General features: G+C 31.0%; 1 protein-coding gene and 1 long non-coding RNA gene across 2 annotated transcripts in view; one reads left to right on the top strand and one right to left on the bottom strand.

Moving 5' to 3' along the window:
- LOC145247393 (uncharacterized) overlaps window positions 1-17,720 on the top strand; it is a 288,614-nt gene that overhangs the window by 210,803 nt on the left and 60,091 nt on the right. The window contains exon 13 of the mRNA XM_080109097.1: window positions 7,557-7,630. Within this exon, the coding sequence (XP_079965223.1) occupies window positions 7,557-7,630 (74 nt within the window). The remainder of the gene's footprint in view (window positions 1-7,556; window positions 7,631-17,720) is intronic.
- Window positions 7,059-17,578, bottom strand: LOC145247395 (uncharacterized). The gene is made up of 2 exons (XR_013863254.1): window positions 17,326-17,578; window positions 7,059-7,177 (listed from the first exon to the last, which is right to left on the bottom strand). It is a non-coding gene; the product is annotated as an uncharacterized LOC145247395 (long non-coding RNA).

The following is a 17,720-nucleotide window of genomic DNA, read 5'->3' as shown; positions in this document are numbered from 1 at the left end:
ATAGCCACAGGAGGATGCATGTTGGCTACGTCCAACTAACAATGCTCAGTATATCAATCTAGCTGAACTCTATGCAGCACTCAAAGGAGTCAATTTGGCCCCTTCAGTGGGAAGCGACAGTGTTACACTTGTTCACTGATTCTCTGTGCATGCACCCGTGGATTTCTGACACTTTAACTGAAAAAGCATATGTGAACACGAGAGCAGCTGGTGAGATGCTCATCAGGCAACGGTTAGGAACCCTGCAATCGCTCGTGAAAGAATATGGATTGACTATCAATGTAAAACTCGTGAAGTCCTGTAAGAACCAGAATACCGTGCAGGTGGATGGATCTACAGAAGGAAGGAAGAGAGCTGGATGAGGACCAGGTGGTTAACATCCATCATTAAAATGGGCATCCAGATGTCAAACAAATTTTATATTTTGCCAGACTGCTAAATCTTGTGAAAGCTTGTGAAACCTGTTGATCAATAGATCCGGTACTTGTTCTCAATGTGAAAATGGTTGTATTGTAAATCGACGTATTGTTGCATTTATCTAATCAAACGTATGTTGTCATTATCTACTTCATACTATTATATATCCTTAACTAATGGGTCACATATATGTAATCTACGAACCTTGTTCTTAGTATAATGAACTATTGCCCTTGTGTCCTAAATGTCTATCTTGATGGCCTATGATTGGACTAGTGTTGTAGGTGCGTGCATGTCAACATATATACATATACATGTGACAACATACTTGCCTATTGCTGGTCGCCTCTAGAGAATTGCCAATCATCCTTTAAGCGGAGCCGAACCTGTTTAAAGGAAACGCTTCATGACAGGAACTCAAGACAATGTGTGTTTTTTATTATATGGTTTATTCACTCCCAGGCATCCTATCAGTAGAAATGGAGTGACCGATGATCTTTGACTTGTGGTTTCTCTATTTGAGACTGTCATCTCCCCCATGAGGAGACCTTCTTAACCCATCTTGCTTTTCAATCCTTTATATAATCTAATCCGAGACATCTTGCGTCTCAAATCCAACTCCACTCAGCTTACTCAAACCGGCACACCTGACACGTCATGTCCGGTCCTTGCTTCATACTTCCAATGCAAACTGACCAGTCACAGTTTGACACCTCACAACATGCCACGATTCAAATTCTCTGTTGTTTGCTTTGCTAGATAGATAATTATAGACAAATGATAGATAGAGAGGTAGATAAGTAGATAATTAACTGCTTCTGCCTGGCTATTATCTAACAGAACAACTGGAGAATTTTCTATCATCGACTGTGGCCCCTCTAGATTTGCAATATGGCAGCCACTGTATTGGACAGATACGACCACTGTTATCCGACAGTTGGAGAATATTTTCCTTGAGTGAGGCTTACCAATGGAAATACTGACCGACAATGCCACTGCTTTCATCAGTAAAGAGTTTGGAGAATTTGCAAAAAATTGGGATGTACAAATGTGCCTACTCACCAAGTGGAAATGGAATTTTAGAACGAGGTCACAGGACCATTGCAGCCAGAAAGAATTGTTCAATATTGGAGGCGGTCTACTGGCATAACATCACCTCGAAGGATGACATTTCATCTTCCACCATGCCAGCTAACGTGCTACATAGTTATCATGTTCGATTAAAAGGTGACTGGAGGGAAGTATAAAAGAAGAAATGTCATTTGGGTTAAAAATTTGCATGGCAGGTGCATAACAAAATATAACAAGGGTCACGTTAATGAAGTAATCAGCCTGCAGTCTTGAAAGTTGATAGGGTGTCTCGGCATGTTAAAGACCTTTGACCAATAATATGAACGCACTTAACGCGGCTAATCTATGTGAATTCAGATCTGCTCGACAGTGGTTCCGATCCTAGTAACGTCCTAACTGATGAGAAAACTATTAAAAGCTGACCCGCAGATGAGAGTACACATGAAAGTGAGACCCACGTCATTCCTCTTTGAAGAAGTACTCAACAAAGATGAATACTGCCTCCCTGCCCTGTTTTATGATCATGAGATTAGAGGAGAGTGTAGGGAAAATCGTAGCTTACTCGATTAGCTTGGATGTCGTGTTCATTCGCTTAAGTAAAAAATAATAATAATAAAAAAACGAGAATGGCGATGTTGCTCTGAGTGAGTAAGGCAAAATCTGTGCAAATTAGATTATGCAAGATGCAGAAAAGAAGCAGTCAAAGAAACGACCAGCAAGTTGAAAAGATGGCATGTTATGCAAATGAACGTGTGTATTATCAGGATTATTGAAGCTGACTCAAAAGATTATAGGCAGGACAGAACACTATTTTCAAACTCCACTGAAATCAATTTTCAAACTAGATATACCATCAGTCTGATGTAAACTCCAACTCTGCCTTAATAGATAAATAAATGAGCTATAGAAAATGGATTCAAATTTTCAGGAAAGAAAATAAAATGCATACATTTCTGTAAACTACAAAAGTTCCATCACGACCCCACCTTGAAACTAGGCAATAATAATATCCCAGTCATTGACCAACACAAATACACCATATATGACAGGAAATTGACATTCATACCACACATAAAATACTTAAAAACAAAATGCCACAACACCATGCAATTAGTCAAAGTGTTAGCACACAACAACTGAGGTGCTGATAAAACTACATCATTAAAACTACATCATTAGAACTACATCATTAAAACTACATCATCTTTAATTAGATCCGAACTTGACTATGGATGTTACATATATGGAGCAGCCAGAAAATCATGTGACAGAATTGGATACAATACACCACCATGGATTGAGATTGGCATTGGGAGCCTTTAGATCCTCTCCAGTAGAGAGCTTGTATGTGAAGGCTAACGAACCACCACTGACCCTAAGAAAACAAAAACTCTACAATATTACTTAAAGCTCACATCATGTCCATCAAACCCTACATATCGATGTGTTTTCCATCCACAATATACACACCTCTTCAACAAAAAAGAAACTATTATCAAACCCTACAACCTCTGTATAAAGAACCTTCTCACAGAAACCCAAATAGACACAACAAAAATACATAAATCTATCAACCTGGAAACTCCACCTTGGATGATTGAACAACCATCTATAATATTAAAATTGAGTGAATATTTTAAAACAAAAATCCATCCTTCAACCTTCCATGAAGTACTGCTTAACATCCAAAATAAATATAAAGAATACTCACAAATCTACATAGATGGATCAAAGGATGGAGACAGGGTAGAATGCACAGCCATCCATAAAAATAAAAAATTAAATTAATGAGGCTTTTGTGTTTAATGCAGAAGTGTCTGCCATTTACTTGGTGCTACATATAATAACAACTGATAACCATCAAAAATATCTCATCCTTACAGATTCTCTATCGGTACTCATCACTGAAAGAAATGCCAAATCCCTTTATTTAAATAGACACTCATGGCAGGGACGTGCAGAAAAGCAATAGTTTGATCAATGCAAGGGAAACCTCTTATATCAGACAATTGCTATTCATTGGGACACTGCCCCTCCCCAACATCTTGGGAAAGCAAACAGCCAAAGTTGAGGAAAGAAAACAAAAATAAAACAGCCTCGAATCGAAAGCTGACTGCGAGATATGTTTGACCCCATTATCATTAAAATCGTGCATTTAAGTTAAATTAAATCACTTTTCTGTTACTCTGCCGTGGTGGGCGAGTGGGTTACATGTCAGGATTTTTTTCCACCTTCGCCTCAAGGTTCCAGGTTCGATCCTACCTACCTACCAAAACTTTTTTCTTTTACCACACGGGCGACGCCAGGCAGTTTTTTTTTTTATTTTTCCGATTTTTTAAAGAAGTTTTTTTTTTTTTTTTTGCCCCCCCCCCTCCAACACACACGCACACACCTCCAAACATCTGGGTAACACTGGGTACCCCTGCTAGTATATATATAAAAAGAAAATGGCAAGAACATTGGAAGTCATGCACAAGGAATAAACTATTCAAAGTAACACCAAAAATTGGAATTAGAGAATTGATTATTACATTGCACTCAATATATAGTAGTGATTTCTAAAGTTAAAGGAAAAAAGATATGATTTAGGCGTCATAAGCTAGAATCAAAACCAGAACATTTAGTGCTCCAGTGTTAGTCATTACTGTTTGAGCTATCGTCAGACAGATAAGAATAGTTAAAAATGAACTGACTTTAATGTATAAATGTATATTTGCGCATGCGTACGAGAGCACTTTAAGTCAACTTATCTCTGCTAAGTTCCAATTTTTTTCCAATTTTTACCTTCTTAGCAGCTATTTTTACCGGCTAAAACCTATAAAAGATAGATCCACAAAAAATGCAATCATGCTGCTCTGCAACCTTTGCGCCTGAGAAGGTGCATGTGAAAAATGTAGATAGACATAACGAGTTTTATAAATTAGATTTGAAATCGGCAATTTTTATATAAGAAAGAGAGACAATTTTTGTTTAATATTATCAAACTTTATTTACATTTTAATTGGAATTTCATTAACTGTAAATTATGTAGATAGATGCAGACAGTAATCATGGAATTTTTAGGGTGTCTCACCTGTCAATGTTATTTTTAACTTGAAGGCAGTGGATGAATAATGACTCTTGATAAAATGTAAAATAAAACTGAAGATTTTGTGTCTCCTTGCAACTTCCAGCTGATCTATAAAGGCAACAGATGGCCATTAACATTTATCATGACAACAAATGCATGTGAACACTATCAACAACAAAAATCAAGATATAACCAATCTCATTACAAATATTGTTTACTCATGAAGTTGCAATATTTACAACATCAATTACTAGTTGAAATACTCGTTTCAGGACAGGTTCATAGTCATGAAACATGCAGAGCATGTAATATGTGCAAAGGACCGTAAATCTTATCACCTCGGACTGATTCTGGCCTTTTGTTAGTGGTCACTATTAAACTGCCCAGAGGTTGACTATTTACGACTTCTACTGGAAATAGCATCTAGATAGTCTCTCTTCATGGGGGCTTAACCCTGGACATTGTTTTTATCACAAAAGTCGATCCCAGTGTGACCATTTAATGTACATGTTCTTTCAAACAAAGAAAATATCTCTTGGATGGTCAGACTCTGGCTATAGATATTTTCAGTTCTATGTGCTCCCCTCTTCCTTTGGCCAAGCATCTGTCACTGCAAGCTCTGCGCCAGTAAAACATGCGTGCAGAACATTTTTATACTGGTTGAAAAAACATCCTTTTTTTTTTTTTTTTTTTTTTTAAATCATCCAATCTTCATAAAATTTTCAGTACCTATTAATAAATAAGCTGGAAAATGTACAAAACTCAGTTTTGCTCACAAGTCTTTACTTGCATTTTTTTTTTAACTGTCATTTTTTTAATTTACCAAATTCTTATTTTTTTCTAATTAGCGTCTTGAAAATAAAATTATTCAAGTTTATTAACTTATTAATTGAAAAAAATTATTATAACACTAGCTTATTCTGTTAATTTAATATTTTAATAAAATTATTTGATGTAAATTCCTTCCAAAACTTTGAAATTGTTAATACTTGAAAAAAAAATTTTAAATTCTAAATTCCTTAAAAATGTCAGAAGTCATAAAGTAATTTATTTTTATTTGTTCTAACTATTAACAAAATATTAAAATGGTTGGCTTTTTTTACAAAGATACCTTCTGGTGTATTTAATTTAGTAACTAAATTATTTTTAAATAAGATTTTTTTTTAATTATTTTAGTATTTTACATTATTGTATTTTTTATTTCAATAAATAATTGACCAATAGTAAATAAAAATATTATATAAGTTGCATAAAGGTGAAATAGTAATATAATTTTATTAATACAGAGATTATTGAAATTTTATTGAAAATTTTATTGAAGATAGTATGACAGATAAAAGAATAATGAAATACATTTTGTATATGCAAGAATAAAAATTGACTTAAAAATAATTATAAATCAATCAGCCACTTATAACCAGTATTTGTCCTGTTGATGGGTGTGTACATAAAAATACAAAATGTGACTTTTTGTTTGGGTTATTAGCATTGGGATAAAAAATGAAGACATTTCATTTTATTTTTGTTTAAAGTGATCAAATTTACAATAAGCAGTGCCATTGAACTTCATTGCAGCAATTTCACTTACGTTAATCTCCATTTTGTATTATAACTTCTTACTGGTGTTATGTCAATTTTGTGCTGGATATTTTTAAAGCACTCATTTAAACAAGATATGTCTTACTCTTTCATAACCAATATTTTTATTCTTATTTATTCACGTCATACTCCCAATTATTTTTCACCAATAAATCATTTTTCAAAATATTTACTAGTCTTCTAACCTAATTCTAACCCTAACTGTGCAGCCACTCGGACTTAGGGTTAGCATTAAACAAAATTTGTTAAATTTATATAGGAAAATGATCCCATATTTCAAATTCTGAAACAATTTTGTCTTTTGTTTGATTTTTATTTTCCCAGTAATTTTTGTGGGGAGGGGTGATTCAAGAAACGATGTTAAACTTGTAATTTTTTAAGGTAAAGAAAATAACATAACACCGTGAAACAAAATGAAATTGCTCCAGTGAAACAGTGAAAGTTCAAAAATAAATATAGACCGTGAACATCCAACAAAATATTTTTTAGAAAAAATTGTTTTTTATTTAATAATCTGTAAATCTTGTTTTAGTAAAAAAAAAAAAAAAAAATGACAAAAAGAAAGATTCCTTCCATTTTTCAGGAATTCCTGATGTGAAATATGTACCATTTGTGATTCCAGTGGCCCACCTCTATAAACAAGAATACAATCGATACAATTTATCTGTAAGGAATCTTGTGGATGAATAATGTGGATGATTGTTCGGATTTTGGATTTCTCACAGCTTCTAGCTGATCCATAAACATGCGACAGATGTTCAGTAACATAACAGCAACAAATGCTTGTGAGCTAGATCAGCAAAAAAACAAAACCAGAAAAATATAATCAATCAAATCAAGTATTTTTTTCTGGTGAAATTTATTTGAAGTTTTCAGCTTTTTCTTTTAATTTCAAAAATGCTTTGCATTATTTTGATTATTCAGACTACTGTCCTCATCTTGAGTGTAATTTTCACATTTTTGCTGATTTAACCTTTGACCTTCATCTTGTTGAACTCTGGAATCTTTCTTTCCAAAAGGCTGTGTAGGTAAAAAAAAATAGGTTAGAGAATCTACATAAAATCTGAAAGTGTTTCTTATGTAAAATTAATCAGGGAAGACAATAGAAGCGTTCTCAAATCTCTAAGTGCACCTCTAACTTCATATATATTCTATTTTTATAGAATATTTATAAACTTTTCCAAGAAAGACAATGGAAGTGGTCTGCAATCTACCCAAATCAGAATCTCTGCACTCCCACCTATAAATGATCCAGGAGGACAGAACTGCCTTAAAACTCCAAATGAAATTTAAGCCATATGTATAGGGCACTAATTCAGAGAGTTTTCTGACTAGTATTGAATAAATGAAACCATTCAGAAAACTAATACAAAGTTTTTTTGTTTTTTGTTTTTTGCAGATTTACTGGAACACAAACAAAATTGTATCATGACAGAAGTCATTGACAACCGACGCGAGAACGCATTGGTGGCAGTAAGCATTTTTTATAGCTTGTTCTTAATTTTTATTTTATTTATTTTTAACATAGGAATCACCACTTATCAAGCCTTGGAGGCCACTCGAGGTTATTGAGTGCATAGTAGTCAATTGGATAATATTGTCATTATCATTAGTAGTAGAAATTTGGTAAATTGGATTATTTAAGAGGATGGTTCATCAAGAATTTGTTTACGTTGAACTTGAAGACGACCATATTGTAGTCTGCTGGAAAGCAGGTAAACAGAAGAGAGTTTCACAGGTGTGCACTTCTAAGAAAGAAGCTTTGTTCATGGAATCTGTTTAAGTTTAGGCATAGATAAAGAGTGGGGGAAATTATTGACAGTGGTTTCAGTGTTTTTCATGAAAGTTTGGTAAGGCGGGACCATAAATTGGAGCTCAGACAAGCACTTGCCATGAAAATAACGATAAAGCAGAGACAGGCTCGCAATGTCTCTTCTGTGGGAAAGAGGTTGCAGGGAAGAGAAAAGGGCATCCCTGACTAGGCTACGAAGTCTATTTTGAACTCTGTCAAGGCAGGATAAGGTCTTTCTAGCAACTCCTGCCCAGATGTGGCAACAGTACTCCATCCTTGGACGTACTTGACTTTTATATAAGTAGAGAATTGCATCAGCAGTGAGATATCTAATGGAGTGGTAGAAGGAACCACTATTTTTCCAGCAACTTTGACAACAGATTTCATGTCCATGTTCCATTTCAGATCATTATATATGCAAAGATGGGTCAAAATACACTTTAATGTTACACTTGTAGCTCTTTCATAATATTAAAAGAAATTTTGCTAAAACAAAATAATTAGTTATTCAATTGGATATTTTGAATCTTTTTTTTCTAATAAAAAAAAATGGATGTTTAATATACAATCAATAATAATTGGGTCAACATGATTATTCTGATCTCATCAGCTAAACATTCAGTTTCTAAGATGTGACTGATCACATTGAAATAATTATAATAAACAAGTGTATTACTGTTATCTATTATTATACTAAATATGAATTAATCAACGCTTGTTTTCCTAAGGCCTTTTCTTATACATACTGTAATAACACAAAATACAAGCTAGAATATATCTTATTTTGGAATTGAGTTATGTTGAAAAAAAATTGTTTTTTTTATTGTTTTATCAGCTGTAATTTATAGTTAACTAAACAAGTCCTCCATCTCTCTTTTTCTTACCTATTCATGTACTTCTCTCATCCTCTTATTCTATGTTGATTCAACCACTCTCTTGCATTTCTTAATGTCCCTGCAAGCATTTAAAGAAAGAGTGACTCTTTTCTTCAGCATTGGCATCTAATTTACATATGTATCAGTATACACTATACATATGGAAATTAAATGGAAAAAGAAGTCTTACTCGGTATAAAAGTAATAAATAATGATAATAATACTTCTGTATAATAATGGTAATAATAAGGGTCATATAGAATAAAAGGTTGCAGAAGCATGGATGTTCTGAATCACAGGGAAGTTGGCTGACCATAGAAAATCTGGAAGTAAATGATTAGACAAGACAATATTGAGTGGAATTTGACTTGCTGAAACTGTGAGGACTGGATCTTGTGAAATATCAAAAATGTCTGTCCCCTGAACAAGAGAAAGTGATGCTTAATAAATAGAAAGAGATAAATAGACTTATTATTTTTAATCAAACAAGATGTTTTAAAAGATTACAACTACTGAATTTTCAAATTAAAGCAATAATAAACAGTGATTGTAACCCATATTATTTAGGCCAGAATTTCATTTGATGTCTCATTCCACTTTGCAAACAAAGAGTAATGATATCAAAATAATAGGATCTTTTTTGTTCAACAGATCATGGTTGTGCTTTTAAGCCTCTGATTTTTTCTTAAATAAATTGCTACACATGGTGGAGATAGGGGGCTACAAGATTTTTTTTATGAAGGTCTGATATCTGATCCTAACTGAAATGCCACTTCTAGAGGCAGAAAGGTTTACACCATTGTTTACCTCTTCTCGCCTGTTGTGTAAACAGGTTGAGGAGACCTTTTATCCTAGATGCTGGTCTAGCAGTATTTAGTCTCACTGTCATTAATCATTTTTATTAGTTCTTCATTATTTGTTATTCAAACCTACTTTCTATTAATAGAGGGTGTACCTCCATTTGCAACCCAGAGGATATGTTGTTAAGGAGATGACACAATTATTTTTGTTAATAATTAGTCAGGGTTTATTTCATATGGAAAGTATCGGCATGTCAGGTTGGCCAAAAATATTTTGCATAGAAAACCCAAAAATAGTAGACATTAAGTTTCTTTACCTGTGTGTTTCTCTTTAAAATCTAATTGACTTTCTCTTGATAGAATAAATATTAAAAGGTACAAATATACATTTGAAATTTGATTAGAAGATACAAGGCCTTGTGACTTGTTTAGCAATTCCATAATTTCTAATAATTTAACTGATTGGTTATTTCTCAACTACAGATTTCCACCTTGTTAACTTTCCCATATGGGTATTGGTTGTATCATTTGCCTGATTACAAATCTGACTTGTTTCTGGATTTCGCGTAGAATAAAATCTGAATCTTTGGTTATGCAAATTATCGAGATTTGTCTTGCATATTTTATATGTTAGAACACACTCATGTGTCAGAACGAGCATTTCATATGCTATTTCTTTGCATCAAAAATGGCAACTTCATGCTTTGTAAGTTGTTTTGACACTTGACTTACTCTAGCTCTAGGAATGTTTCTTTCTGCCTGGAAAACTCTACATATGTTTGGGTTTCCATCCATAACACTAACCATGCATTTTTTGGGTGAATCCAAATTCGACATTATTTTTTTCAATGTGTGAGAAATATTTATTTCCTTTTCATTAAATTACAACGTTCACCTCACTTGTCTAGCTAACTTGAATTCCTGTTGTCTGTTTTTTTTTAATCCACTAAACCTACTTCTTTGCCCTATTCATCCTTTCAATTTTTTATTTTTTCCAACTGTATTTGATTTAGTACACTTCTATCAAATATGCCATTGTATATTATTTTTGACCATGATTCTAATGAGGTTTCATTTTCTCGTAGACTTTCTGTCATTTAACTCTAGAGTTTTATCTATCTCAAGCACTTTGTCTTAGCTTAATTTGACAAATTGTTTAAAAAAAAACGTGCTCCTGTAAATTATAATTCTTGAATTATTGAGATGAGAATTGATAATTTGTATTATTTGAATACTGTGACATAACAGATAAAGTATCAGATAAAATTCAGTTATAAGCGGCATCTTCTGAAGGGCGAAGAAACAATCCTCAGTGTAGGTAATAGTAAGAATGTGGGTGCAAATTACTCAAGATTTCTACCTGGTTATGCCTGATGAAATGAGTGCATGCTACTCCAATGGATTAAAGAAAGGGTTCCATTCAAAATTCCATGCTGATTCCAAAGTTTGATAGAACGATTGTAGAGTTCAACAAAATGCATCTGAAGAAGGTCGGAGGTCAAAATGTTGTGAAAATAACATTCAAATAATACAAATGTCTCTGGAAAACCTTTACTACTACCATATATTCTTATTGTAAACTTATGAAGAAAAAACATGAAAAAGATTTAAAAGAACTATTAATTTAATTACAAAAGTAAAAGAAAGATGTGCGTGTTCTAAAGGCAACTTTAGTTTCAAAACATTTATTACATTTAACGCATATCAGCAGCACATTCAGGGGTGTACTATGGCTCAGTTTCTGTTAAAATGTTTTGGATGGTATGTAGATGTTTATGCCGATGGTTAAACAATCACTTAAGTCAGATGCTATAGCGGATGCATTATTTTTTAGCATAGAGCATAGATATGAACAGTCGGAAACTGTCTCAGTCAGTCATTCAATATCAATACACTGTTGAAAAGAGAAGGATATTTGAGGTTTTCTTGTACTTTGTTTTTATCTTTGCAACAACTGAGTGATCAGAAGATCTTAGCAGAGATAGAATTGAAGATAAGCATAGTTTAGAGCATGTTGTTAGAAAAACATCTAGAAGATTTGCAAATGGTTTGTCAGCATCAGGTACACGAGTCGGTTTGTTAGCAATTTGTGTCAGGACATGAGCAAGAAAGAAATCATAGCAAAATCTCCCTTCATCATCTTTTTTGTTTGAGTGAACTAGCCATTGTGAACATTGTGAACATTGAAATCTCCAGACAATTTTCAATTTTTTTTTTTTTTTAATATTCGTTTTTTATTTAAACATTTTCTTATATTTTTTATTTAAACATTTAAATCTTTTCCTTTTTTTCTTTCATATTTAAATGTTGTTCTTATAATTATGTGATAAATTATTCTGCAATGATTATATATATTTGCTGTATTGTTGAACTCTATGTGTAACAAGTTGAAATTAGAATATTTTTGAAGCAGGAGTTATATTTTCAATGCCATATTGAAGTAATAAACTTCCTGAGGGATTATTTTCTTCTGTTCAAAATGGAAATTTGTTTTTCTTCATTTCTTGAATTGGAGAGATTAAAGTTTGAAATGCTTGAATAACAAACATTCTTCCAGCACATGTGCCAGCATAGGATTGTGATACTGATGAATTCCTCATCTGGTAGATAATCTTATGGAAGGAATAAAAATAGAAATGAGAATGTGTGAAAATAAAAACATAAATAAAATTTATTAGATGAAATGTAGAAATATTGTAACTGAAGAATAAAATATATTAAACGAAAAATTAAATCGGTGGCCTAAACAAACTATGAATATAGATATGACTACATTTATTAAAAATTCTGTTTTATGTAGAAACAACTCTAAAATATATCTACTTTATGTTGACCACTTTTAAAATAGATGCTGGAAATATACTCATGTTTTAATATATTATGTTATAGTATATATATATATATATATATATATATATATATATATATATAGCCATTTACTGACACTGTTTCACTGTTTCATAGCTCCTCAGAGTGGTTGGATAGGTAGGCACTTCAAGCCAGGATCAAAACTCAATTGCCTCTTCAACAGTTGGTGATTCTGATTGTTTGCCATCCATAGAAGTTATGAGGAAAGGACAATTTAATTTTCTATTTAGTTTTTATGAATAGCTTTGCTAATGATAACCGACTTACAAAGTTCCGATTGTACGAAAAAGATATATATATATATATATGATAATTTATCTAATATACATTTTTAGTCTGTATTTCAACAGTGCTCAATACATGAGTAGAGGTTAATAGTAGCATACAAAATATATTTATGGAAAGTCAGTTAAATAAAAACGTTAGGAATTTTACTTAAGTTACTTCTATATTTAACTTGTGCTTATTCTAACCAATAAAATTCATACTTATCATACTATATATATATATATATATATATATATATATATATATATATTATCCTTACATGAAAGTACCAGGACGTAAACTGTACAAACTAATCTAATAGGCACTTTCGCTTTGTGGCGATATATCATCCTTCTCTTAAAATCTCTTGTTTTTGGATTTCTATGTATTGAATATTTGTTAATGAAACTTATATAAATTCTGTTCCTTATTTCATTTTAAAGACTTATTTTTTAGAGAATTTAACAATTTTGCATTTGAAGAAAGTTATTTAAAAGTTTTTGCTTTGAAAAGTTAAGATTTGTTATTCTGAAGACATTACATAAAATGAGAATGTTGTGTAGTGACAGTAAGAGGATAAATACAGATGAAGAGAGAGAGTAAAAGACACATATATACCAATAGAGAGTGAAAAAAATTATATTATACTAAAACTCTGTGTCTACTTGTTACGATGTTTGTTTGTCACATTATTTGAGGACATATTTTATATTTTAATATCTAATAATACAGATGGGGTAGAAACTTGGTTTCATTGGTACTCTGGAGGCCTACCTACTTTTAGTGTTCTTAATAGTTCTTTGGAAACCTGTATGTGTGTTTTTTGGGGGTTTTTTCACTGATCACTTAAAAAAATAATTTCTCTTCTAGTGGTTGAGGGTTAGAAACTTTGTTTCAGTAGTGCTCTTGAGGTCTCATTATTTTATTTTGTGCTTTCGATAGTGCTCTGGGGGCCTCCTGAGTTTTATTTTTTTCACTGCTTACTTATGAAATGCTTTTTTCTTCATCATATTTGCTTGAAAATGGTAAACAAGTGAAAACATTGTCATGTCGAAATTGGTATGAATTCCAAATATTATTGAAAATGATCCAATAGAAAAATAATTACAAGAAAGAAACAGGATGCTTGTATAGATCGCATTTCAGGTGAAAACATTATCATGTACTCACATGTCAAAGACAAAAGAATATATTTCTCTACTTACATTGATAATTTTTTTGTGTTTTTAACTTATTTTAAAGCGTTTTTCTTAGAAATAAAAGTAGTGTACAATACATTACTGCTACCAAAGGCAAGATATGTTGCTCTTAAATAAGGAAACTAGGTATTTGTACAGAATTCTACTTATATAAATAAACAAACAAAAAAACATGTCAAATCAAGTAGTTTTATTCTTAATTAAGAAATAAGGTATTTGTACAGAATCCTACCCATATGAAAATGAAACAAAATCTTACTAGTGACAGAAAGAAAAGGTTGTACAATAAAAATTATGTAAAATCATTGAGTATATATATTTTTAAATAAGATGCTTAAAAAAATAATTTTATTAGTACACTGGAGGCCGCCTTAATTTTCAGTAGCGATCTGGAATCCTGAGTTGTATTTTTTTGTCTGATCCATTAAAAAATATTTTCTCTTTAATAGGGCGGTGGGACTGAAAACATGGTTTTAGTAGTGCTCTGGAGACCTAAGTTTTTTTTGTTTTTTTTTGTTTTTTTTTCAGTGCTTACTTAAAAAATCATTTCTCTTCTAAGAGAGAGTAGAAACTTGGTTTTAGTACTGCTCTGGAAACCTCCTTAATTTTATTTAGTGAAATAGTTGATAATGAGAAAAAGACAGTAGAGGAGATTTAATTTAATTTTAATGTTTTAAGGTTTTTAATCATGTTTTTTTTTATCATAAGAAACTTTACTTTTTCAACCAAGTAGAATATGAAACAAAAAAAAATTTCAACTTGTCATGCAAAAGTAGACTTCTTTCTTTTAATTTTAAATTAAAAAATTAAGTAAAATGTGTTAAACGATGAGATACAAGCTAGAAAACCATTTATGTACATTTTGTTGCACTTCTGAAAAAAATTTTAATTGAAAATTTCATATCTATATCATTAATTGAAGATTTCATATCTATATCATTAATTGAAGATTTCATATCTATATCATTAATTGAAGATTTCATATCTATATCATTAATTGAAGATTTCATATCTATATCATTAATTGAAGATTTCATATCTATATCATTAATTGAAGATTTCATATCTATATCATTAATTGAAGATTTCATATCTATATCATTAATTGAAGATTTCATATCTATATCATTAATTGAAAATTTCATATCTATATCATTAATTGAAAATTTCATATCTATATCATTAATTGAAAATTTCATATCTATATCATTAATTGCTAAATGATAAATTGATTTAATTCTAAGTGCAACAAAATGTACATAACATAAAATAAATCCAGGGTAATTTTTAGATTCAATTTAAATTAAATTTTTATATTTTACTTTGTAAAGTCTATAAAAGTGCCCTTTGAAAATTTAATAAATTTCAAATTAAATTTTGTATCTTAATTTTCAAAGTTTATGGAAAAACATTTTGATTAACCGTTTTCATGTCTTGCAAGAAATGATTTTTTAGCTTGCATAAAGATATACACTGAACAATTAATCTATATAGGAATCCACATATCATCTCCAGAGAATCGTCAGGCTAAATGCATAGATTTTTTGTTACTGATTCTTTTTTACATATCCACATAGTGTTTGCATTAAGCATGATGATTCCCTGCAAGGATGAAACATAGACGCCATGGTAGCTTGGTTGCCATATATATCTTTTCATATTCTACTAAGTTTTGTTCACATATTGGGCACTGCTGAACTAAATACTGAAAATCTATGCATAATATATAATAACACCTTATATGTGTCTCATTTCATATCTAAATATCATTAAGCCAGTTTTTTCTGTATTTGCATTTTGTATAATTCTGGCCGTTCTTTTCTTCTGATGAGAAGCATTTAGTTTCAAAGTGTCATGGCTTAAGAGTTGGTTTTTTTTCTTAATTTTCCCCTTAACTTTTCCTTATTGTTCTGATGATATAATGAAGTTATACATAACTTTTATTCCTCATCTTTCATTTTAATTTTGTTTGCTCCTCTTAAGTGTTGAGCTTTTCTTATCTTGATAAGTTTTGCTTTGTTAAAGGTTACTCTCTGATAAAATAATTATAAATTTGAACTACTGAGAAATTTTCATGTTAGTCTTAAAACTCTTTAGCATAATGTACATCTCATTTGTAAAAAATGTAATAATTGTTTTGTTATAAGTAGGGCTATGACAAAAGAATATTCTTATTGTTTTGACTCTCGAGTATATATCTGGCACAGTTAATCAATCGAGAACCACATCACTCTATAAAAACATAAGATATTGATTGATATATATACTTGAGCCAAAATATTGGAAAGAATATTATCTTGTGATAGCCCAAGTTATAAGTATTTAATTTTATTTTAGAATTCTTTTTTATACACACACACACATTATATATATATATATATATATATATATATATATATATATATATATAAAGAAGCTTCTAAAGTTTTTATTACTGAATATACAAACCACCAATGCTTGTTTATCATTTACTTTCTGTTGTATGATATTTATTTATTCTTTTCTTGGATTAAAAAGTCTATGCTGATGGGGTGGGAGTAAATTTTCTGTGAAAAAATTTTATTAATCATTTTTATTTATTTGTTGAGAGTAAGATAAGAAAGAAGAAATAAGTCAGACATGTACGATACCAAGTCTCTCTTAAAAAACGTATTTATAGAACTTATTTTAATGTTTTGGAAGAAACACTGGATTTTCAGATTTTATATAATTTTTTTGACATATTTGATGTTTAGATATATCCTTCCATCTGAACATTATCTATTCGCCACATTATTTTATCACAAATAGGTCACTTCGCCATTTTCATTTAAAAGTTAAATGAAAATGGCAAAGTGAAAGGGTCGTATTTTTGAATACTTAAAAATGACTTTGTTGTTCTGCTTTCAATTTATAACCCACAAAAAAAAAATTTCATTACGAACTTTTAATATTTTTATGCCTTCAAATAAGGTATTTAATTAGTTAATTTTAAAGAAGTTATTTGATTTTTACAGGAAAAGTAAATGCAACTAAATTGCTTAAAATCAAAATATAAAAACGGGTTTTTAGTTTTTAGATTTAAAAATAATAAAATATGGGTAAATTTACAGATTAACACCCTCCACTAAATCCCCCTCCCCCCAAAAAAGATTTTCTTTTATTTATTTATTTATTACCTATGAACACTGAGGAAAATGGAAAAGAAAGAAAAAATATTTTTAGAATGATTTATTTACATTACAAACAAAGCGGGTTATTTTTTGTTAGTACATATATATAAATAAAAAGAAGTCAAACTAATGCCAACCAGTTATTCAAAGTAGGTTCATGACAATGAAGCAGAGTTAGTAATCATCAAATAGAAATGGTTAGTCAGTGAACTCACCTTGTTATATTCACTTTCATCGTAACATAATCAGATGGGAAGCAATGAGTTCCAAAATAGACGATCATCATATCAAGTTTAATGTCTGTTTTACATACTGGCATGGGTTGGATGGTTTTAAGAAATTGTTTTTCGAACTTATTTCTGGTCATGTCTTATCTCTCGTTTTCTCCAATCCATCCTTATCACTTGATCCAATTGTTTTCCTTAGTCTTTTCCTCACAACTCACCTTGCTCACAACTCACTGTTCTATATGAGTCATTCCATGCCAGAACGACGAAGTAGCTCAAATATCCGTTTTCTGTTGTACTACTTTCTCTCATCCATGCTCTATTTTTTGAACTAGCACAGTTGTCCCTTGAAATAACATGGTGAAACGAGCTCATGCTCACTA

Source organism: Euprymna scolopes, chromosome 25 (assembly GCF_053919585.1).
Source record: "Euprymna scolopes isolate OS-2025 chromosome 25, ASM5391958v1, whole genome shotgun sequence".
NCBI lineage: Eukaryota > Metazoa > Mollusca > Cephalopoda > Sepiida > Sepiolidae > Euprymna > Euprymna scolopes.
This window is presented reverse-complemented; position numbering and strand designations above follow the sequence as displayed.